The 25,697-nt window shown below is 47.3% G+C and overlaps 1 protein-coding gene across 1 annotated transcript in view; it reads right to left on the bottom strand.

Moving 5' to 3' along the window:
- LOC115477917 (myosin heavy chain, non-muscle-like) overlaps positions 1-25,697 on the bottom strand; it is a 172,094-nt gene that overhangs the window by 107,751 nt on the left and 38,646 nt on the right. Inside the window, exons 7-8 of the mRNA XM_030215053.1 lie at positions 15,846-15,955; positions 3,856-3,937 (exon numbers count right to left, since the gene is read on the bottom strand). Coding sequence (XP_030070913.1) covers positions 3,856-3,937; positions 15,846-15,955 — 192 coding nt within the window. The remainder of the gene's footprint in view (positions 1-3,855; positions 3,938-15,845; positions 15,956-25,697) is intronic.

Raw genomic sequence — 25,697 nt, forward strand, 5'->3', positions numbered from 1 at the left:
GCATTGTTATAGAGTACACTTCAATTTCCACGTGGAAATCTGGGCACAATATATAGAATCCCAGGTTAATATAGAAGAACTAACATACTGAATCAGACCACTAACCAAACCCTCCAATTTCAACCCCCCCCCCCCATAAACCAATTCTTCTGCTAACTACTCCCCCCCCCCCCCCCCCCCCCCGACACCAATTCTTCTGCTGGTACCTTTTTGATGTCAGCTGAGCTGGCATGAGGAGAGAAGAAGCAGTGGCAGCAGGCAGAGAGGGCCCACAAGGAACAGTGGTTGAGCCTAAGTCAACCACTTGGCGGCAAGGCTTCTGGCAAGAGAAGAAGCGGCAGCAGGCAGAGAAGGCTCATGGGAATGTAGTGGCGCTAGGAGGAGGAGAGAAAGAAGCAGCAGAAGTCACCAAAGACCTGGTAGAATGAGCCTTGACATGAATGGGCGCAGATATACCCTCAGAATGTAAACCGAAGAAATAGCCTCCTTAAGCCATCGAGCCACTGTCACTTTGGAAGCCAGCAAACCCTTCCAGGGACACACAAAGAGGACAAAAAGATGATCAGAACACCTGAAATTGTTGGTAGTAGTAAGATAGCACATAAGGACAGGCTTCACATCAAACAGTCGCAGGGAATCGTATTCTGCGGATTAGACCTCCATGGAAAAGAAGGAAGAAACACAGTCTGATTGATATGAAAAGGAGATACAATCTTTGGCAAAAAGGACGAAACTGTCCAAATGGAAAGTCCCGAGTCAGAAAAGCTGAGGAAAGGATCCCTGCAAGAGAGAGCTTGAAGATCTGAAACTCTCCATGCCGACAAAATGACAACTAGAAATACTGCCTTTAAAGTAAGATCTTTGATAGTTGCTGAACGAAGGGGCTCACAGGGGGCCAACTGAAGAGCCTTAAGAACCACTTGGACTCCATTGAGGACAAATATTGTGGAGAGGGGGACACAGATGAGTGACTCACTTGAGGAATCGAACTATATCAGGTTGAGCAGCCAATGAGACATTCTGTATCTTGCCTCTATGACACGCCAATGCTGCCACCTGAACGTTGACCGAATTGAGAGCCAAGCCTTTTTTGAATTCCTCCTAAAGGATAAAATTTGAGACAAGGAAGCACGAAAAGCAGAAAAACCACTCTGTTCAGACCAGCTCTCAAAAGTTCTCCACACTCTAGAATAAGAAGAAGAAATGGACCGCTTTTGGGCTTGCAGCAAGGTAGTAATAACATCATCCACGTAACCTTTCTTCCTCAATTGCGCCCTCTCAAGAGCCAGACCATAAGACCAAATTGGGAGGGATCCTCCATAAGTACTGGACCTTAATGTTTGTCCATCTGTGGAGGAAGAGTCAACCGAGGAGCGATCTGAAGACAGATGAGGTACACATACCAAGGACGTCTTGGCCAGTCTGGGCAAGAATGAACTTCCCAGGATGACGTGCAATCCTGTGCAATGTCCTTCCCACGAGAAGCCACGGAGGAAGCACGTAAAGGAGGCTGTTCGACGGCCAAGGCTGTACCAGTGCATCCATTCCTAGGGAGTCTCTCTCTCTGAAGTGGCTGTACAATCTGTGTAATTGCGCATTGAGTCTGGAAGCCATGAGATCCAGAACTGTAAGGCCACACTGTGGAAATGAGCCAAAATGCAACCTTTGACAGTTGCCACACTCCCTCAGGTCCAGAGACACTCTGCTGAGGAAATCCGCTTGCAAGTTCAGTGAACTCACTATGTGAGACGCTGAAATCATTGAACTATTCAATTCTACATGCTAAAAAAGAAGACGTGCCTCCTGGGCTAGAGATACACTCTTTGTTCCTCCTTGTCTGTTGATGTAAGAAACAGCTGTGGCATGCGCACCAGCCTCCCTTGAAGAAGTGGCGCAAAGGCTAGTAGAGCTTTCTGGACAGCTCGAAGTTCCAACCTGTTGATGGACCAGGAAAATTCCACTCTCGACCAGTGGCCCTGTGCAGAGTGCTGGAGATAATTGGCTCCCCATCCAAACAGGCTGGCATCGGAGGTGAGAACAGACCAACTGGGAGCCTGAAAGGGCAACCCTGCCTGAGTAGGCTTGAGATGTCCATACAACCAGCTGGTTGTAAATCCCCAAGACCGGAGACTACTGGCTTAGAAAAGAGAAGGCTGAGGGGGGATATGATTTGAGGTCTACAAATCTTGAGTGGTGTAGAATAGTAGAAGTGAATTGATTTTTTACTCTTTCAAAAGGTACAGACTAGGGGACACTTGATGAAGTTACATGAAAATGCTTTTAAAACAAATAGGAAGAAATATTGTTTCACTCAACGAATAGTTAAGGTATGAAACTCTTTGCTAGAGGATGTGGTAATAGTGGTTAACTTACTTGGCTTTAAAAAAAGGTTCAGACAAGTTCCTGGAGGAAAAGTCCATAGTCTGCTATTGAGACAGACATGGGAAAGCCACTGCTTGACCTGATTGGTAGCATGGAATAGTGCTACTATTTTGGTTTCTGCCAGGTATTTGTGACCTGGATTGGCCACTGTTGGAAACAGGATGCTAGACTAGATGGACCAACGGTCTGACCCAGTATGGTTATTCTTATGTTCTTTCCCATCTCTAAAGATCTATTAAATAAACCCTTAAGAGGTCCCACCAGGATTTCTCTGAGCTCCCTCAGTGTCCTGGAATGTATCTCATCTGGCCCAAAAGCTTTGTCCACTTTTAGATTTTCAAGTTGTTTATAAATGTTTTACAAGTCCACTCCTAGCTTTTCTCCTTTCCCTAACTTATCTGAATAAGGTCTTGTCACCTCTCTTTACACCTTTAGCCATTTTTCTTCCACCTGTGCTTTCGCTAGCCATATTTCTCTCTTTACTTCTTCGAGTTTAATCTGGTAATTAAAAAAAATGGAAGGATGAAAGCTTGCATACAACCAAAAAATATAATGAAACAGAGGAATAAATCATGAAAAAGACTAAAATATAAAAGTTACTTGCGATACTGACCTTTAGAAAGACTGTTTAAAAAAAAAAAAGTACCGTCAGAAGCACCGTACGCACTGCTTGTGATGCAGTTGAAAAAATATGCCTTGAAAAAAACCGCACTATAAACAAGAAAAGGCGCCAAAAAAAATCCGCCAAAGTGCACGGAAGCGAATAGCGCTAAACCGGAAATGGCGTGCTCAAGGATATGCCGATGATACTGGGGAAAATAATGCAAATTACAAAGCAGTTCACATATTATATACATGTTCTTATTTTGTACCTGTGGCAATGGAGGGTTAAGTGACTTGCCCAGAGTCACAAGGAGTTGCAGTGAGAATCAAACCTGGTTCCTCCTGGTTCTCAGGCCACTGCACTAAATTATTTTAGGCCTCTAGAGAACAAATAGAGGCTAAAGCCCCATGTGAAACTGTTGTAAATTGTGATATTTCAGTTTTACATACATATGCGCACATACACATGTAAATTACTAAAATACTACCATTTATTGGTATTCTTATCACCTAAAACTAGATGGTCCCTTATAAATTATTCTCTAAATGCCCTGATTTTTGATCAAGGCTTCCCAGACCTCCCATGAACCCAAAGCAGTGCTTGGAAACTCTATAGCCAGTCAGGTTTTCAGGATATTCACAATGAATGTATATGAGATAAATTTGCATACATTAGATAGCCAACATATACGAATTTATTTCATGCATATTCATTGTGGCTATCCTGAAAACCTAACTAGCTGAAGGGTTCCTCTTCTGAGGGTTCACTTGATATGCCTAAAAGGTACCAAGTCAAACAAGGTTTATTACCATTTTTCTAACCCTTAAAATGCAGTTTTACTCCTGCACAAGAACAGCTATATTTCTTACCTTAGCTATTTTTGCCTCTTGAGCCATTTTGAGATTGCTAAAATTTTCTTCCAAGACCAACAATTTCAATTCGAGATCTTTCCTAAAACAAAAAATGTACACAGATTTATGTAAGCTTCACAGGTATGACTTCAGTCATAAAAATAAAGTGCATTGATTTTATAATTATTTGTATTAATTTTTCTGTAAAACAAAACTTATATCCTACCTATCTATAAACCTGAGTGGCTAACAGTCATAATTCAATAACCTAACATATAAAACAATCATAAAGAACACAAAAAACAAAATCCTAAAAATATATAATAGGTAACATAAAATAAACATAAAAATAAAATAAAACCATCAGTTGGAGAATAAAGCATCATTCAGTATATCCAATTCTTATCCAACAGAAAAAGCTTGTTAAATAAGGTATGCATTTGTTTCCGAGAAAAGTGTCAGTGAGCCCTTAGGTCCCACAAGGCCCGAAGGACCTCAGGGGACAGCCACACAACCCCGAATCTTCACCCGCGGCGACCGCCGTTCACCAGAGGTTGAGCCCCCAGCTGCAGGCGGTCAGCGGGACTGCTGGAACCGCGGGGTCGCGGACTGACCTGGCTGGAGTCAAGGAGTGTGGGTACTAACCCCAGTAGTCAGGGTCACGCAAGTCTCTGGATAGACGGCTAGCAAACAGTATTCAAGTTCCAAGCAAGTCTCTGGATAGGCGGTTAGCAAACAGTATTCAAGTTCCAAGCAAGTCTCTGGATAGGCGGCTAGCAAACAGTATTCAAGTTCCAAGCAAGTCTCTGGATAGGCGGCTAGCAAACAGTATTCAAGTTCCAAGCAAGTCTCTGGATAGGCGGCTAGCAAACAGTATTCAAGTTCCCAGCAAGTCTCTGAATAGGCGGCTAGCAAACAGTATCACACGGAACTACGGAGCGGTTTCGGTAAGGGAACCTGAAGCAACGTGCCAGCGTGAACTCAGTCTTTAAATATCGAGCCCCCTAACCGCCCCGCCCACGAGGGAGCGATCCACCAATCCGACCTCGTGCCTCGACAGAGCTCTTCGGATTGGGGCGGCCCGGTCTCCCAGGCGGAGCCATGGCCTCGGCCCTCCAATCCGGCGCAGCGTAGGCGGAGCTCCAGGACCTCTGGCTCTGGAGCGAGGGAGACGCCGGCCCAAGCGTGCTAGCGCCACCATCTTGGCCGGCGCGGCCCTCGCTCCCACCACCGGCGAGATAGAACCCGGTGGTCGCCTTCGCCGGTCTCGGCCCGACCCGTAACTCCCGCGGCAGCGCCCGCCCCCACACCAGAGCCCTTGGCCCTCCATCCCGCGCCATGGAGGACGCCAACACTCGCCTCCCGCGACGGAGGAGCAGGTAGGATCGCGGGACGCGACAGTATCCCCCCCCCCGGATGCCCCCCCTCCACCGGGGCCGGGTTTGCGAGGAAAACGTGCCTGGAAGGCTCTTACCAGGTCCGGAGCATGTACGTTAGTCGCTGGTTCCCAGGAGTTGTCTTCGGGACCGAAATGCTTCCAAGATAGCAGGTAGTACAGCTTTCCCCGCCGTCTCTTGGAATCCAGAATGTCCTCAACTTCATATTCCGGATCGGGTCCGCCTCTGGAACGACAGTCTCCTGATTCTGTTGGACCCCTGGAAATTTTTCAACAGAGAAACATGGAAAGCATTATGCACCCGTAACGTACTCGGTAGCCGCAACCGGTATGTCACTGCTCCAATCCGAGATTGGATGGTAAAGGGCCCAATGTACCGTGGCCCCAGTCTCCGAGAGGGGACCCGCAGTCTTAGGTATTTCATACTTAATCACACCCTTTGTCCTGGCTGCAGCACCGGTGCAGGGCGTCGGAGGCGATCCGCGAAGGCCTTATACTTGGCGGCCACTCGTTGTAGTTGTACACGGGCTATCTCCCAGACCTTCTGTAGATCGGCTAAGGTCTGAGAAACCATGGGTGTAGACGTGTCAGCGGGAAACGGTGCCGGAAGCCGTGGATGTTGTCCATACACCAAGAAGAAAGGAGAGTGCCCAGAGGCAGAATGGTCACTGTGGTTGTAGGCAAACTCAACCCACGGAAGCAGGGAGGCCCAGTTATCTTGCCGCTTATTGACAAAGGCCCGCAAGAACCCCTTCAATGTTTGGTTAATCCGTTCGACCATCCCGTTGGTCTGGGGATGGTAGGCTGACGAGAAGTGGGTCGCAACCCCCAGAGCCGCACACAAGGCTCTCCAGAATCGGGAAGTAAATTGGGTTCCACGATCGCTGATGATTCTGGTGGGCAGCCCATGAAGCCGGAAGATGTGCTGAATGAACTGTTGGGCTAAGGATGCCGCCGATGGAAGCCCTGGCAGGGGAACGAAATGCGCCATCCGGGAGAAACGGTCAACCACGACCCAGATCACGGTGTGTCCCTGGGAGCTGGGAAGATCGGTGATGAAATCCATCGACAACTCCCTCCAGGGAGCTGTCGGCACAGGCAACGGTTGCAGGTCTCCCACGGGGTGCCCGATTACTGACTTTGTCCGGGCGCAGACAGGGCAAGTCGTGACAAACTGAAGGATATCTCGCCTCATCTGAGGCCACCTGTACTGTCGAGAAATTAAACGGAGGGTCTTTTGGTACCCAAAATGTCCGGCCCACACAGAGGAATGTCCCCACTGCATTACTCTTCCCCGATCCGAGGGAGGTACCAGCTCCTTCACCGGGACGACCCCCCCCCCCCCCCGAGGGCGCACTAAGGCAGTTAGGGTCCAACATAGGATGAATCTCTTCAATCTCCTCCGGAACCTCAAAGGCTCTGGAGAGAGAGTCCGCAGGGGTATTTTGGGCCGCAGCCCGGAATACCAGTTGAAAATGAAACCTTGCAAAGAATAATGACCAACGAGCCTGTCAAGGATTGAGTCGTTGGGCTTCTTGTAGATACAAAAGATTCTTGTGATCAGTAATCACCGTAAACCGGTGCTCGGCCCCCTCCAGCAAATGTCTCCATTCTTGCAGGGCCAATTTCAATGCTAGAAGTTCTCTATCCCCCACCGTATAATTGTGTTCCGCTGGGGAGAATTTACGGGAGAAAAAGGAGCAGGGTTGACGTCGGACCTTGGCGTTAACTTGAGAGAGGACAGCTCCTGCGCCCAAGGCGGAAGCGTCCACCTCCACGATAAATGGTTTATCAGGATCCGGGGCCAACAGGATAGAGGCAGAGTCAAAAGCCTCCTTTACTTGACGGAATGCGGCTTGCGCCTCTGGTGGCCAGTCCCGGACATTCGCATGTTTCTTAGTGAGCGCAGTCAACGGAGCTGTCAGTTGCGAATAATGAGGAATAAATTGACGATAGTAATTCGCGAATCCCAGGAACCGTTGTAGCGCTTTCAGTCCCAGCGGTTGAGGCCACTCCCGGATAGCGCGGAGTTTATCGGGATCCATCCGCAACCCCCCGGGTAACAGAATGTGTCCCAAAAAGGGCAGAGACCGCTGATGAAATGAGGATTTACTGAGTTTTGCAAACAACCGGTATTGCCGTAGACGCTGCAGCACGGTACGAACATGGCTCACATGCTCCGCGGGATCCCTGGAGAAAATCAAGATGTCATCCAGGTAGACAATCACTGTGGAATTCAACAAGTCCTGGAGCGCGAAGTTGATGAATCTTTGGAACACTGCAGGGGCGTTGCATAGGCCAAAGGGCATCACTCGATATTCAAAATGTCCCTCATGAGTATTAAAAGCGGTCTTCCACTCGTCCCCCTCCCGGATACGGACCAAGTTGTAGGCCCCCCGCAGGTCCAACTTGGTGAAAATCTGGGCTCCCTGCAACCGGTCAAAGAGCTCTGGAATTCTGAGAGCAGAGTATTCCTCTGGGTAGTCCTCCCTACGAAAGGAAGGGAGACAGAGCTGCTGATTCACATGGAAGCGAGAAACAATCTTGGGTAGGAAGGAAGGCACTGTGCGAATAGTCACTCCTGCCTCAGTGAACTGCAGAAAAGGCTCTCGACATGAGAGCGCCTGGAGCTCGGAAACTCTTCTGGCTGAAGTGATAGCCACCAAAAAGACTGCTTTCAACGGCAGGTCTTTCAGAGATGCCCTCGACAAGGGTTCAAAAGGCGGCTTCTGCAAGGCTCTTAGCACCAGGTTGAGATTCCACGCAGGCACCACTGAGTGCAGAGGAGGGCACAGGTGATTAACTCCCTTGAGAAAACGTACCACATCTGGCTGCGAAGCCAGGGAAGCACCCTTCAGGCGGCCCCTGAAGCAAGCCAGAGCCGCTACCTGGACTTTAAGGGAACTGAGCGACAGGCCTTTCTCCAGACCTTCTTGCAGGAACGCCAGCACTGAAGAAATTGAAGCAGTGAAGGGAGAAAGTGAGCCTGCTTCACACCACACTGCAAAGGTACGCCAAACCCTGGCGTAAGCAGTAGAAGTAGAGCGCTTCCTCGCTCTCAGCATAGTGGCGATGACCTTGTCTGAGAAGCCCTTCTTCCTCAGACGCTGCCGCTCAATAGCCAGGCCGTAAGACCAAAGGGGGAGGGATCTTCCATCACCACGGGACCCTGATGCAACAGGCCCTGCTCCACTGGCAGCCGCAGAGGGTCGTCCACTGAGAGCCTGATCAAATCCGCATACCAGGGACGTCTGGGCCAGTCCGGACCCACCAGGATTATTCGGCCCGGATGCTTTGCCACCCGGTCTAGTACCCTGCCCAACATGGGCCAGGGCGGGAACACATAGAGAAGCTCTTGTGTCGGCCACTGTTGGAGAAGAGCATCTACTCCCAGAGATCGAGGGTCCCGTCCTCTGCTGAAAAAGCGCGGCACTTGGCAATTGGCCGATGACGCCATCAGATCTAGGCTCGGCTGGCCCCAGCGCTTCGTGATGTCCAAGAACGCCTGCGCCGATAACTGCCACTCTCTGGGATCCAAGGTATGGCGACTGAGAAAGTCCGCCTTGACATTCATGACTCCAGCAATGTGGGCAGCTGACAGCTGTTCCAGATTCGCTTCCGCCCACTGGCATAGATTCATGGCTTCCTTGGCTAGAGGGGCGCTCTTGTAACCTCCCTGGCGGTTGACATAGGCCACGGCCGTGGCATTGTCCGACAGGACCCGTACTGGCTTCAACGCCACTACCGGGAGGAACTCCAAAAGCGCCAACCGAATGGCTCTGAGTTCCAGGAGGTTGATAGACCACTTTGCCTCTGCAGGAGACCAGAGCCCCTGCGCTGTCCTTCCCAAGCAGTGGGCTCCCCAGCCTGTCAAAGAGGCGTCCGTCGTGACGACAATCCACTCCGGGGTCACAAGAGGCATCCCTGCAGACAACTTGCCTGTCTTCAGCCACCAGCTCAGCGCCTTGCGCACTGCTGGGTCCAAGGGAAGGCGCACAGCATAATCCTCCGACACCGGAGTCCAGCGCTGCAGCAGAGAGTGTTGTAGTGGTCTCATATGAGCCCTGGCCCAGGGCACTACTTCCATCGTGGCCGTCATAGAGCCCAACAGCTGCACATAGTCCCATGCCCGAAGCGGAGAGGATACTAGGAACTGGTCCACCTGAGCCTGAAGTTTGACAATCCGATTGTCCGGCAGGAACACTCTGCCCACTTGGGTGTCGAATCGAACTCCCAGATACTCCAGGGACTGAGTCGGGCACAGCTGGCTTTTCTCCCAGTTGATGATCCACCCCAGGGAGCTCAAAAGAGCAATCACCCGGTCCACAGCTTTGCCGCACTCTGCATAAGAGGGGGCTCGGATCAACCAGTCGTCCAGATAAGGATGGACTTGTACTCCTTCCTTCCGCAGGAAGGCCGCGATGACCACCATTACTTTGGAGAAGGTCCGCGGAGCCGTAGCCAACCCGAACGGGAGGGCTCTGAACTGGAAGTGTCGGCCCAGGACTGCAAAACGCAGAAAGCGTTGATGAGGAGGCCAGATGGGAATATGCAAGTACGCTTCCTTGATGTCCAAGGATGCCAGGAACTCCCCTGCCTTCACTGCCGCTATAACAGAGCGGAGAGTCTCCATGCAAAAGTGCCGAACCTTCAAGGCCCTATTGACCCCTTTGAGGTCGAGGATAGGCCGTACAGAACCTCCTTTCTTTGGTACCACAAAGTAAATGGAGTAACGTCCCTTGCCAAGCTGATTTTCTGGCACCGGAATGACCACACCCAGGCGGATCAGATTGTCCAAGGTCCGCTGCACTGCCACAGCTTTGACCGGAGACTTGCAGGGAGAGAGTACAAACCCGTCTCTTAAGGGTCAGCAGAACTCTAGCTTGTAGCCGTCTCTGATGACTTCCAGCACCCAAGCATCTGAAGTTACTCTGGTCCACTCGCCCGGAAATGAGGACAGGCGTCCTCCAATCTGCACTGGGCCATGGACCAGGACCCCGTCATTGGGTACGAGACCCTGGGGGAGGACCGGAGGGCGCACCTCCGGGACGGCGGTCTCTGCGAAAGGAATGCTGCTTGGGGGAGAAGTTCCTCTTGAAGGAAGAGGGGGCAGAGGAGCCCGACTTGCCCGGGCGGTACCGACGGGCTTCCTGAAACCGTCCTCTGGATATACCGGGGCGAGCACTGGCCCGAGCCCTGACCTCTGGTAACCTCTTGCCCTTAGACGTGCCGAGATCGGTCACAATTTTGTCCAGCTCAACCCCAAAGAGCAGCTTGCCTTTAAAAGGCAACTTAGCCAGGCGGGACTTAGAGGCGTGGTCAGCAGAACAATGTTTCAGCCAAAGCCACCGCCGCGCAGAGACTGTCTGAGCCATACCTTTAGCCGAGGCTCTCAAGACATCATACAGTAAGTCTGCCAAATAAGCCAAGCCCGATTCCAGGGCCGGCCAATCAGCCCTCAAGGAAGGATCCGAGGGGGAAGCCCGCTGCACAATCGTCAGGCACGCCCTGGCCACATAGGAGCCGCAAACTGAGGCCTGCAAACTTAAGGCAGCCGCCTCGAAGGACGACCTTAAGGCCGCCTCCAATCTTCTGTCTTGGGCGTCCTTTAGGGCCGTGCCACCTTCCACCGGCAACGCCGTTTTCTTAGTCACCGCAGTGATTAAAGAATCCACGGTAGGCCACAGATAGGCCTCACGTTCACTTTCAGGCAAAGGATAGAGGCGGGACATAGCCCTAGCCACTTTAAGGCTCGCTTCAGGGACATCCCATTGAGCCGAAATTAAGGTGTGCATGGCATCATGCACGTGGAAGGTTCTAGGCGGGCGCTTCGTCCCCAGCATAATGGCGGAGCCAACAGGGGCTGAGGGAGAGACGTCCTCTGGAGAGGAAATCTTCAAAATGCTCATGGCCTGCACTAACAGGTTGGGCAAATCCTCTGAGCGAAAGATCCGTGCTGCAGAGGGGTCATCCGCTCCATCCGAGCGGGAATCCGTCTCCTCCAAGGAATCCCCAAAGGACCGTTGGGAGAACTCAGATATGCTGCCCTCATCTACATCAGAGGAAACAGCGTCCTCTAAGCCCTGGGAATCCACCCGAGGGCGTTTACTTCCGGGGGCCTCAACCCCTTTATCGGACAAGGGAGAAGGGGCAGCGTTTTGCATAAGGAAGGCCTGATGCAGCAGCAAAATAAACTCGGGGGAGAAACCCCCCAGACTGTGCAATTCAGCAGCCTGGGCCACAGCCCAAGACGCACCCTCAACCGGCGCTCGCAAGAGCGGGGGAGAACCATGCTGCGCATCCAAGATGGCGTCCGGAACGACACTCCGCGAAGGAGCCGCGCGGGAAGAACGGCGCTTAACTTTAGCCGCTTTTTTGCCGTCGCCCAAATCAAGGGCAGCCATGGCATTAACGTCTCCCAGCTCAAGGGCGGCCCAAGAAGAAGCCGTCCGAGCAGAGTGGCCGGCCAAGATGGCGGAGGTGAGTAGCGGGGGATGGGCGTTTATGGCGGGAAAAACCGCCGCACCGGAGGAAGACCCAGGACACTGACCGGCCTCCGAACTGACACCCAACAAGGGCGAATCAGATTTTAAGACCCCTGCATCCCCGCTAGAAGCGCACACGCGGTCCGGGGAGCGATTCTTCGCGCCCTCGCCCTCCGACGCCATAGGCCACGTGGAGATCGATCGGGGAACCCCCTGCCCGCTATAAAAAGGTAAAAATTACCTGCTTCTCGCTCCGAGCTGTAACGACCTGGTGTCCCAGTGAGTAGCTGCAATAAACGTTTAAATAAACGTCGAAATAAACGCCTTTAAGGACGTCCAAAATTGTTTTGTTTTTTTTTTTACGGAGCCAGCGGGAGGGGGGAGAAAAGGAGGGACCTGGCGCCACCAGGTTTGCACTTGCTCAAGAAGAGCCCTCAACCCCAGGTACTCAACAAAACCTAAAAATTAGGCTTGGAGACCTAGCCAGAGCTGCTGCTGTGTGTGACCACCACCTGCTGAGATAGAGAACATACTGAGGAGTTTCCGGCAGCACATGACCACATATAGGGAGGCAAAAGGATTGCTCTCTATCTCCACCTGCTGGTAGATGGACACAACCCACCAGTCTATGGATTGATCAGCATGATGATATGGAATAGCTGAACATAATTTAAGATCAGACAACCAAAGATTTTTAAATTCACCCAAGTCATAAAAGTCACCTCTTTTACAAGTCTTCCCTTTTAGGACAAATTTCTAATTGCAGGTTGAACTGAAATACTAATCCTCTGATAAAATTAATAACAAAGTATGATGGACAAATACTAGATCTAGGGTGTGCCCAGCTGCATGAGTTGGTTCAACAACAGTTTAAGACCGGCTATAAGAGGATAATATATACAGAAAATCACTGACAAGTACATCTTTCTCATATTGATCAACATGCAAATTAAAATCATCAAGTAAAATAGAATTTTCCAGCAAATTTCATTAAGTCAGTATTTTCCTTTTTTAATTTATTTCCTACAAGTGGACGTTTGTAACTTAAATTCACGATCCGTGAGATACTCTAAAATGAAAACAAATATAGGTAATAAGGTTCACCCCCTTTCATGAAAGCTAAATTTGCATATTTTGACAGGTAACCATGCCCACTTCTGGTTATGTGACCCAATACATCAGCAAATCAGAATCAAGGGTCTGCTCAAATCCCACCTACTTTCCAACCAAGTCTCACCCCTCCTGCCCTGCCCCACTGTCACCGGAAATTATGTCGTAAGTCTTCCCTAAATTCCATCCCTTCTGGTGATGCCACCAAAAGTGACATCATAACTCTGGCCAGGCCACACCCCTTTTGCAAGATGGTGGTTCCCATGAATCTCACAAATCCAAGATGGCAGCGAGTAGTGAAAACTGGAAGTGACATCATGGACACTGCCATCTTGGATCAGAGACATCACCATCCCTACAGCCTTGGGGGAGCATGTGCAGTTTGTGCAGGCACTGAGCATGCACAATCAGGTTCCTTTTATTCATTTTTTCCCAGCCCTTAAACTGTGTTTTCACAGTCATGGCATACCGGTTCCCCACCTCTTTTGCCCTTCTGTTCACTCCTCCTTCTTCTCTGCCTCTTATGGACACCCTCCCTTTACATGTGTTTCTCACACAGTCTCCCACCTCACAGCCAGCATGCACCTGACAGGGCACTACCATTTAGAGGCAGCACCGACAGCAGGAGGGAGGGAGTGCTAGTCCCTCCTCCTACTTTAAGTTATGAGGGGATTTGGGGGGGCAGGCCCACTGCTAGATCACCAGGCTAGCCCTCGGATGGGTAGGAGGTCAGGCCTAGACCACCAGGTTTTCATGTATTTTGGTGGTGGTGGTGGGGGGGGGGGGGTGTTTATGCATTTGAAGGGGTGAGGGGTCTGGGAGTCTACCAGACCTCCAGGCCCTTACATGTTTGGGGGGAGTGGGGGACCTGGAGGTCCTGCAAAGCATGCAAATGCATGCTAAACAGGGTCTCTCCATTTCTCCCCAATGCCCTGACAATCCCTAACACCAGCTCTGAGCTCGCATAGGGTTTGCCATGGGAGCAGTGCCCTTGCTTGGAGCGCTGCCTGCTGAGCACTGGGGAGGAATACTGATGGCCCTTTTTAGTATGCATTTGCATGCAATTAGCATTCAGAGCCAGAGAGCTCTCATTGTTTCACGCGCTCACTGGCTTTGAGCATTTCGCATGAGCAAATACGGGTGTTAGTCCAGAACTAATGGCCTCTAGCATCCACATTTGCTTCTGAGAATTGGGGCCTATGTGTTTTTGCTTCCAACACATTCTTATTTTCAAAGGTTTCCTTTGCCTTCCTTATCAGCGCTTTGCATTTGACTTGCAATTCCCTATGCTGTTTCCTATTATCTTCAGTCAAATCCTTCTTCCATTTTCTGAAGGATGTTCTTTTACCTTTAATAGCTTCCTTTACCTCACTTTTTAACCATGTCAGCTGTCATTTGGCCTTCCCTCCACCTTTTTTTAATAAATGGAATATATCTAGTCTGGGCTTCCAGGGTGGCAATTTTGAATAATATCCATGCCTGATGTAAATTTTTGATCTTTGCAGTTGCTCCTCTTTTTTCTTTTTTTTTACCATTCTCCTCATTTTATCATAGTCTCATTTTTAAACGTTAAATGCTAACATTCTTAATTTTCTGTGTGTACTTACTCCAGTTATTATATCAGATATGGCTATGTTATAATCACTGTTATCAAGTAGCCCCAACACTGTTACCCTCCTGCACCAGATCATGCACTCCACTAAGGACTCCCCCCTCTTGTTGGTTCCTGAATCAGCTGCTCCATATAGCAGTCAATTTCATCTGGGAACTTTAACTCCCTAGCATGCCCTGACATTATATTTATCCAGTCAATATCAGGGTAATTGAAGTCACCCATTATTATTGTATTACCCAGACATTCTAACCAATCCTGTTTTAAAACTTACATCCCAATTCAGTGTGCGATTTGTAGTCCCCGATACCATGAATTGAAATAAGTGCTTCAGGTTCCATAATGTACCAGGAAAGTCCAGGACAGGCTCAGAATGTTCTTCCTGGGACTGGGTAACTTAGCAACTCTAACTATTAAGCCACTCCGTACGAAGTATGTGCTTGCATAGTCCCCATGCTCACTCATAAGCTATCATACCCACAGCTAGACTCTGCACTTCTCCTTGCTACTTCTGGAGAAGTAAAATGTGATTGTGGTGGTGATGGGGGAGGGGAGAAAGCAGTGGTGAGAAAAGAATTAAATCTGGGGAAGGGTCCACAGTAGGTTGGGGGCCCACCAATATAAGTTTGCCTGGTACCCAATATAATGTTAATCCGGCTCTGTTTTTTTTTTGGCTGTCCACACCCCTAATGAACAGTTTAGCCTACTGTATTTGTACAAGTTTTCTTACAAAGAATTTAAGCAAATACAGGATACACAGAAAGAAAATGAAGCCAATATTTGAAAGATATAAACAATAGTTAACAGAAAAAAAGACAAAGAATTATTTTGGTCTTTTATTCATTTACAGTATTACATATACCACCCTTCTAGGTATAAACCAAATCAAAGCAGTTCATAGTAATGTTCCAGTTACAAATATAGGGTTCCATATTTAGCAAACAGCATCAGTCTTTTGCTGACCGTGCCAGCGTTATGCCTAGAAATTAGCCTACTAAACCATAGCCAGTTAAGTGTGATATTCAGCATTTGACCAGCTATGGGGCACCGCATAATATAGGATTGACTTTTATACAGTCCTATTTAGGTGGTGACCTTGGTCGGTTAAGTGCTGAAGATTGGCACTTAACTGGCCAAGGGCCAACTCTGCCCCTGGAATGCCCCCAAAATAGCCAGATTTGCTTTAAGCACTAATCAGTCATTTACAGCAGCACTAACCAGTTAAGAAATGCTGAAAAATGACTGGTTAGCCCTGAACAAGCAATTTAACTGGTTAGGAGCCACTTCTGGCCGGTTAAATCACTTTGTATATTGACTCCATAACACTATCCCTAATTATAATACACAATATCCAAAATATTTACATCAAAACAGTCCAGTTAGCACAAAAAGTCACAGGTCTTACTTTTTGGCAGAGAATATCTCAAGAGTTTTCTTCTGTTCATTTATCAGGTCTTTCAGCTTTGTGCAAGTTGCTTGTAACTGCTCTCGTTTATCCATCAGTTGAAAAACCATCTATTGAACAAAACATTTATGGTTACCATTTTGCTGGGAAAAAAAACTATAACTTCAATTTTAATGCTTTTTGTTGTTGAGATTCACTAAAAGATATCTTGATGTTGCACATTTACAAGGGAAGGATTAGCACATTAACAAATGCAAAAAAAAAAAAAGACAAATATTTCAGTGTTAGACATTCTAGAAAACCTAGCCCTCTGTCCTGATGCTGAGCGCACATGCAGAAGTGTGCCATGAATTATTATTTTTTATGTCCTCAGTTAGATGACAGATCTAAAAAAATAGCTGTTGTTTAAGAGGGATCATCCATATTTATTTTAATAGATACAAAACGTTACCTTCTATTGTAACCCTATTAAATTTTCTCTATCAATTGTCTTCCTCTTCTCTTCTCCTTCTCCAATTTTTAAAAATGGTTCCAGAGGTAACCAGGAAAATTGTAAACCAGTGGGCCCGATGTCCTTGCCAAGCAAAATGGTACAGATTATTATAAAAAACAAAATTACTGCACGTATACATAGGCATGGATAACGGGACAAAGCCAATATAGATTTACCAAAGGGAAATCTTGCCTCTTCAATCTGCTACATTTCTTTGAAGGGGTGAATAAACATATGGATAAAGGTAAGCTGATTGATATTGTGTATCTCGATTTTCAGATGGTATTTGACAAAGTACCTCATGAACTCATTAGGAAATTAGAAAGTCATGGGATAAAAGACAGTCTCCTATTGTGGATTAAGAACTGGTTAAGGTACAAAACAGAGAGGAATGGTAAAATGGTCAATATTCTCAATGGAGAAGAGTAAATAGTGAAGCTCTCTAGGGGTTTGTGCTGGGACCTACTTTTTAACATATTTATACATGATCTAGAAAGGGGAATAACAAGTGAGGTAATTGAATAGCTCTGTATCATCATCAAATTCAAAAAATTAGAAGACTGTGATAAATTGCAAGAGGACCTTACAAAGCTAGGAGACTGGGCACTTATTACAGTAGCTGGAATTTTCATTATTTTAAATGGAAGTCGTAAGTGGCCATGTGCTAATAAAAATATAGGCACACAACAATTTACTGTCTGAGCCCTTATCGCTACCTATTTAGTAGGCAGTAAACCTAACCTGATGGTAATCTGACAGTGCGCGGAGATGGCCGATTACCACCAGGCATGCCTACACCGTGCCCCCGTGATACAAAATACAGAAATATTTTTTGGCATGGGAAACGCTGCGTGGCAAACACAAAACTACCGCAGGGCGCCTAGGCACACCCTGCAGTAGTGCTGTTTTGCCGCGCAGTAGCCCTACTGCAGTTTAGTAAAAGGGCCCCTTAATGTGAGCAAGTGCAAAGTAATGCATGTAGGAAAGATGAACTCGAACTATAGCTACACAATGCAAGGTTCCACATTAGGAGTCACCGACCAGGAAAGGGATCTAGGCGTCATCGTTGATGATACGTTGACACCTTCTGCTCAGTGTACTTGGCAACTAAGAAAGCCAATAAAATGTTAGGAATTATTAGGAAAGGAATGGAAAACAAAACTGAGAATATTACGATGGCCTTGTATTGTTCTACGCTGTGACCGCACCTTGAATACTGTGTGCAATTTTGGTCACCAAATCTGAAAAAGATATAGTGAATTAGAAAAGGTAGAGAGAAATGATAAAGGAGATGGGACAACTTCTCTATGACAAAAAGGCTAAAGAGCAGTGACGTAGCCAGACAGCCAGTTTTGGGTGGGCCTGAGCCCAAAGTGGGTAGGCACAAATTTTTCTCTGCTCTGCCCTACCCCCACCTCAAAATATAAATACTTTAGCTAATGAGGATCCCCAAACTCTGTCACCTGAAGACTTTCTCTGAAAGTGGCCAGAACTCTCTTTTACCAAGCTTGGCAGGCAACAGCAATGACCCTAAACTACTGATGCCTGCACCCCACACATGCTTAGTTGTCGATGGTTCAAGGATACTGTGCCAACTGCAGCCGTCTTTGGAGGAGGTCCTTAGCTGTGGATGCTTGGGGATCCTCACCAGCTGTACAGCAAGGGTCAGGACTGGTGTTAGACCTGCTTGGGCCCAGGTCAGAAAATAAAGGAGGGCCCCCTCCCCGCCTCCCTTTCAATTTCCCACCTGCCATTATTATCACACCAACAGACCCTCACCAAATACATAACAAGGTATCACAAATTAGAAATAAAACTATTTAGACAAAAATTGAATGAGAACCCCAAGAAGTTAAATTTAGCATTACTGCAACACTGGAGACATAAAACAGAAATGCATTTCCTTTTCTACTGAACACAATACAAAGACATTTGCAATGCACATTTCCAAAAGCTAACATATTCCAATTAAAACATTCAAAATAAAATGCTTTGTTTCTACCTTTGTTGTCTGGACATTTTATTTTTCCATCTTGCTGGTTCCAATTTCTCTTTTCTGCTTTCCTATCTGTCGTCTGCTAATTCTTCTTCACGTGGCTGCAATCTATTTGTCTTTTCTCCTCTCTCCTGCCTGTTCCCTCACTACTCCTGCCTCTGACATATTGATCATTCTTTTCTGCCTCTCTCTTACCCTTCTTCTCCTCCTTTTTACTTTTCAACTACCTATCAAATTTCCATCTTCTTCTTTCACGTACTAGCTCTCCCATTCCCCATCTCACTCCTTCTCCAGCCCTACATTCACTTTCATCTTTAATCTACTCCCCATTACCATATTTCTACCCTCTGAAAAGCGAAGATGCTTACCTGTACTAGGTATTCTCCAAGGACAGAAGCTGATCATTCTCACAAGTGGGTCGACGATCTGCGTCGGCCCGGGAATCGGCATAATCCAAAGCAAAAAACTTTGCTAGAGACTTCTAAAACACGTCCCGCACCCAACTGCATATGTGCGGAGTGCCTTCTCACCCACCGCGCGACCACGTTCCTCAGTTCAGTTAGGAGAAAGAAAAAGAAGACAACTCGAAGGGAAGGTGGGCGGGTTTGTGAGAATAATCAGCCTGCCGTCCTCAGAGAATACCTGCTACAGGTAAGTATCTTCGCTTTCTCCAAGGACAAGCAGGCTTAATAATTCTCACAAGTGGGAAATCCCTAGCATCCAGGCTCACCCAAAACAACAAACAGTGGTCAACTGGGCCTCACAACGGCGAGGACATAACATAGATTAACCTGAAACTATATACAAACTAGCTGTGAGTGCATCCTGGTACAGAATAAAACTGGCCTAGGAAGGTGGAGTTGGATTCTATACTCCAAACAGATTATGCAACACTGACTGCCCAAACCGACTGTCACATCAGGTATCCTGCTCAAGGTAGTAATGAGATGTGAATGTGTGGACTGAAGACCACGTCGCAGCTTTGCAAATCTCTTCAATGGAGGCTGACTTCAAGCGGGCCACTGACGCAGCCATGGCTCTGACACTATGAGCCGTGACGTGGTCCTCTAGAGTCAGCCCAGCTTGGGCATAAGAGAAGGAAATGCAATCTGCTAGCCAATTGGAAATGGTGTGTTTACCGATGGCAACTCCTCTCCTGTTGGGATCAAAAGAGACAAACAACTGGGCGAACTGTCTGAAGGGCTTTGTCTGCTCCATGTAAAATGCTCTCTTGCAGGATATGAGTATAAGCATCGGTATAAGCATCCTTCAAGTCCAGAGAGCATAGCCAATTGTTTTCCTGAATCATGGGAAGAATTGGCCCAGGAATTTGTTCAGGGCCAATAGGTCTAGGAAGGGATGCATCCCCCCTGTTTTCTTCTGCACACGGAAGTACCTGGAATAGAATCCCTGCCCTTCTTGGGAACTTGGAGGAACGGATTCAACCACATGGGCCTTCAATAGGGTGGACAGTTCCTCTGCAAGTACCTGCTTGTGTTGAGAGCTGAATGAATGAGCTCTCGGTGGGGAATTTGGAAGTTTTGAGATCGGATTGAGGGTGTATCTTAACCGGACTATTTGAAGAACCCACCGGTCGGAGGTTATGAGAGGCCACCTTTGGTGAGAAAACATTAACCTCCCCCTAACTGGCAAGTTGTCCAGCATGGACACTTTTACAGCAGATATGTTCTGCTGGAGCCAGTCAAAAGCCCATCCCTTGCTTTTGCTGGGGAGCCAGAGGGGCCTTAGGAGCACACTGTTGACAAGAACGAGTGTGCTGGAGCTGAGCTTGAAGATGCTGGCGAGACACTGGAGCGTATCTAGGCTTAGAATAGGAATAGGGAGCACTGCGTGACCCACCAAAATACCTCCGGGATGAGGAGGTGGAAGCAGAAGGCGCCCGGCGGGAGAGAGAAGCCATAGTATCTGTATGCTTCTTGATCTGGTCAACTAGATCTTCTACCTTCTCTCCGAAAAGATTATCCCCCTGGCAAGGAACATGCACTATCCTCTGCTGGATCGAATGGTCCAGGTCAGAAACACGCAGCCATGAGTCTCTGTGCATTGCTATACCTTGAGCAGAGATCCTAAATGCTACATCAAAAGTGTCGTATGTGCCCCTTGCCAAGAATTTATGCCTTCCGAGACCAAACCTGCCTTGATGCCGAAGACCCATGGTATCGAGGGTGATGCCGAGGAGCCGACTCCCGCATGGACTGCAGTGAAGCTTCCTCCATCGATGTCGATGGGAAACTGGTCTGGATGGCAGCTGACAACGGAGCCGCAAGCAGCGCCTAAGTCAGAGACCTCACTGCGGGTGGAGGGCCAGACATAGCTGAAACAGATGGCATGGTAGGCGCTAGCACCTCCGACACCGATGCAGTGTGTCGCAGCAGTGCTTCCAGGAGCTCTGGAAGCAAGGCCTGGATCCGCTTGAGAGCTGCCATCAGGAAAGGCTGCAGGGCCGGTGGAACAGCTGGTTGCAGAACTGCCTGGGGCTCGGGTTTCAGGAACTTGACTGCTGGGAGACAGATGCGCTGACACCTCTTGAATGGAGGGGGAGTGGTTCTCCCAGCAATGACGCTTCTTAGGGGCCGAATCCCTCGGCGCCCCGGAGCTCCTGGTACCATGTGTCGATGGAGAACAGTGGTGGTGCTTCATAGCCTTCACTCGATGCACCTCACCGAGGCTCCTCGGTGTCGATGAGGATGACGTCGAATCCCCACAATGCCTCGGGGTCGAGTCCGACGATGGACGGTCCCGGGAGGCCTGCATAGCAGGAGGTCTCGAGGCAGGTGGAGACCCACTTGATGCCTCGCTGCTCCCAGTGTGTCTTGGTCTCTCAGCAGCCATCCCTACCTCGACGTCGATGCTTCCCTCGATGCCAACATCAATGGCACCAGCCTTGATGCCGATGCCAATGTCAAAGGACCAGACCGAGCCACAAAAGGTTTCTCTCGTTGGGCTTCTCGAGCAAATTGAGTCCTTTTCTTCATACGAAGACAAAGGGCACTATGGTCGGGCCCAAGGCACTGTATACACCACGAATATGTGTTTCAGTACCTGAGATGGTCCAGCTGCACAGAGTACAGCATTTGAAGCCACTGGGAGTCTTATGACATGGAAGGAAAGACGGCTTCGGTGAAATTAAACTCGATGGTGCCAAAGAAAAAGGGCACAAAAAGAGAAGAGACCCGACCTAGCAGCCTAACATGGCCGCAAATAAAATAAAGGAAACTTAAAAATGGGTCAGAAAAAAACTAAGAAAATACGAGGAAAAAAAAATATATATTTTTTTAAATAAGAAACAAAAAAGTGGTAAAAACTCACAAAAACAGTGCGAAGGCACATGAAGGCTCGTTCCCGGGCGAAAATAGAGCAACAAGAGAAACCTGCCACTCCTTGTCCTGGAAGAAAAACTGAGGAACGTGGTCATGCAGTGGGCGGGAAGGCACTCCGCACATGAGCAGTCGGGCGCGGGATGTGCTTTAGAAGGCTCTAGCAAAGTTTTTTTGAAATGGATTATGTCGGTTTCCAGGCTGACATGGATCGTTGATCCACTTGTGAGAATTATTCAGCCTGCTTGTCCTCGGAGAATCACTATCCTCTCATTCATTTCCTTGCCACTCCCTCCTCACCCTCCTGGCCTCTCCCACAGGATTCCACTATTCCCACTGTCTTCCTCCCTCCACACTTCTAGCTAACATCTGATCCCTCTTCTTCCCCTCTCCACCTTTGTAGCCTGACATTTTCCTGTCCCTTCTCTCTTCCCTCCTGCCCTCTCCCCCATGGTCCAGCATTTTCCCTCTTTCTCTCCTCACCACCTCCTGTGTACCTCTCCCTCCTTCTCATCCACCCCCATATCCAACATCTCTCTCTCTCTCCTCCTCCCTTGTGTTCTGGATACAACATCTCTCTCCCCTTCCAAAGCAGCATCTCTCCCCTCCTCCTCTCCACCATCATGTCCAACATTTCACCCTCCCCTCCATCCTATGTCTAACATTTCTCCCTTTCCTCCACCCCTATGTCCAACATTTCTCCCTCCCTCATGTACCATTTCCCCTCCTCCCCACTCCTATATTCAATATTTCTCCCTCTCTTGCTACCTAGCCCCTCTCTATGCAGCATGTCTCCCTCCCCTCCACCTCATATGCAAGATTTCTCCCTTTCGTACCCCTCCACCCCTTTGCTGCATATCTCCCTTCTCCCCCCCCCCCGTGCAGCATCTTCTACCCCCATACATCTTCCCTCCCTCTCTGCAGCATCTTTCCCCTATGTTCCTGTTGGATTATTTGTAGTAAATAATTAGCAGATTTTAGTACACACAGCTTCAGCTTTAGAAATGTTAATTTCTTTCTTCATCTCTCTCTCATTCACCCCTGAATAATTCACTGCTGAGTCACTTTAAAGTTGAAGTAACAAAACATCTGTTTACTCACAGTTTGTAGTTAGATTATAATCAGACAGGCTTATATATACATATTACTATACATTTGTATTATCAGCTCCTTCCATGTGCTTAGATGGTAATGGATGCTCACACCACCATAGATCCTCTCAGGTTAGGAGAGATCATGAGCTCCATGTGCTCCATGTGCTGCATCTGCTGCATCTAACCCCCACAGGAAGTTGCATAGCTGTGTGACCTCTCTAAGTAATTCACATCAGAGGTCACAGAGTAATCACAGAGAAATAATAGCTGACAGGCAATGCATGTAAAATACAATTACATTCCAACAAACCCCTTCTCATGCATAACTGTCATGCAATTATTTATTCATACAAAGTCCAAGCTTTATACGCAGATTCACAAAATGTTCTCTGGGTAACGGTTTGATCATGATGTCAGCTGTCATCTCACTGGTGTGACAATATTGTAGACTGATGACCCCTTCTTTCGCCAACTCTCGCACGTTGTGGTATTTCGTTGCGATGTGCTTGGTGCGTGACTGAACCTTGTCATTCTGTGACAGTCGGATGCAGCTCTGATTATCTTCCATTATCTGGATTGGTTTCTTTTCAGCTATTCCAAAATCCAGCAAAAGTTTTTCAATCCACATCAGTTCTCTGCACGCTTCCGATACGGCCACGTATTCAGCTTCTATAGAAGACAAACTCACAATACTTTGTTTATGACTGGCCCATGAAATTTGTACATTTCCATACATAAACACATATCCACTTGTGGATTTATAATCAGAATGATCCCCTGCCCAATCTGAATCACAGTAACATATTAGTTTTGGATTACTATTGGCTGAAATCTTTAATTTACAATCAATGGTACCCTTTAAATACCTTACCATCCTTTTAACTGCAGTCCAATCTGATTTGGTAGGTGAGCTGACCCTTCTGCTCAAAATTCCTACTGCATTTGCTATATCAGCCCTGTATGTGGTAGCTAGATATAAAAGCTTACCTATGGCTGATCTATATTGGATGTTATCTGGTAAAGGTTCTCTTACTGTTTCATCCTTCAGAAAATCAGTGATCATGGGAGTGCTTACAACTTGGGCATCTTGCATACCTAAACTTTCAATAAGCTCATTTATTTTCTGCTTCTGGCTTAGAAGATAAGAACCATCATTTTGTTTCTCAATTTCTATACCAAGATAGTATGACACATTACCCAGTTCTTTTATCTCAACATTCAGGTTTAAACATTTTACAATGTCCTTGTACTCTTGCTCACTTTTGCTTGCAATGAGCAGATCATCAACAAAAGCTAAAATGTATGCATATTGTCCATTTGTGCACCTAGTGTACAAACATTTATCTGCTTCACCTTGCTTAAATCCTAAATTTGTCAATATTTCATGCAATTTTTCATTCCAACATTTTGCACTTTGCTTTAATCCATAAAGACCTTTGTTTAATTTACACACTAGCTGTCTTTGTTTTGTATTTATGAAACCTGTTGGTTGTTCCATGTACAAGTCTTCAGTTATATCTCCGTGAAGAAATGCTGTTTTCACATCAATGTGTTTGACTTGCATGCCTTTTGAGACTGCAATGCTCAGAAGTGTTCTGATTGTCGTGTGTTTCACTGCAGGTGCAAACACTTCATCAAAATCTTCTCCATATTTTTGAAGATATCCCTTTGCCACTAATCTGGCTTTATACCTTTCCACTTTTCCTTGTGCATTCCTTTTTAACTTGAATACCCATTTGCATCCTATAGCTTTCTTGCCAGGAGGTAATTTTGTAAGAATCCAAGTATTATTTTTTTTCAATGCATCAATTTCTTCTTGTGCAGCTTTATGCCATTCAGCAGCTTCTTCTGCTGACATTTTCTGAATCTCATCCCATGTTAAGGGCTCTTGAGCTTCTGCTGACTTTGTTAGGTAAGACAGTCTTGGGGGTGGAACACCTTTGTTTTCCCTGGATGAGCGTCTGACAACAGGTTGGTCTGACCTTTCCGCATCCTCTAAATCTGAGAGTTCTTCTCCAATTGATTCCCCTTCTCCAACTGTACTGTCTTCTTCAATGATCCTTTCTGTGTCTGCTTCCTCTGCCTGTTCCTCGTTAGATACAGGTGAGTTGCTTTCAGACATCTGCCTTGGTATGGCATTTATATACACTGGCATGTCTATTATGGTTCTAGTTTCATATTCTGGATGATAAGGCTCATCTGGGATAATCCAGCCTTTATCAACCCTTTTGTTTTCATCAAAATATGTAACATGTCTTATGCCAACAATGCCAGTTTTCAGATTCAAAATTCTATATCCTTTGTGTCCTGGAGCATAGCCAACTAAAATGCCCCTTTCTGTTGTGGAATCCAGCTTATGCCTTCTTTGCTTTGGTATATGAGCATATGCTGTACTTCCAAATGTTCTTATGTGTGACAGGTTTGGCTTCCTACCATGCCATGTCTCATGTGGTGTGCGCTCAGCGCCTTTAGTTGGCATTCTGTTTTGTAGGTACACTGCTGTGAGAATGGCTTCCCCCCATAGTCTTTTAGGGAGATTGCTATCTGACAGCATACATCTGGTCATTTCCACAAGTGACCTAAATTTTCTCTCTGCAACAGAATTTTGCTCTGGTGTATAAGCTACTGTTGTGATATGCTGAATGCCTTCTTGTTCTAGAAATGTGCGCATGCTTTGTGAAGTGAACTCACCACCATTGTCGGTCTGAAGAACCTTTGGTTTTCTTTCAAATTTATTGCTCACCATGGCTACGTATTTCTTCAGCATGTCTGTGACTTGACTTTTTTTTTTCAGCAAATAGGCCACACAGTATCTAGAGAAATCATCCAAGAATATTAGCACAAATCTGTTATTTCCCAATGATGGGATATTAAACGGTCCACATAAGTCACTGTGTATTAAGTCCAGCACTTTATTACTCCTATTTCCTG

This window comes from Microcaecilia unicolor, chromosome 9 (assembly GCF_901765095.1).
Source record: "Microcaecilia unicolor chromosome 9, aMicUni1.1, whole genome shotgun sequence".
NCBI classification, from domain to species: domain Eukaryota; kingdom Metazoa; phylum Chordata; class Amphibia; order Gymnophiona; family Siphonopidae; genus Microcaecilia; species Microcaecilia unicolor.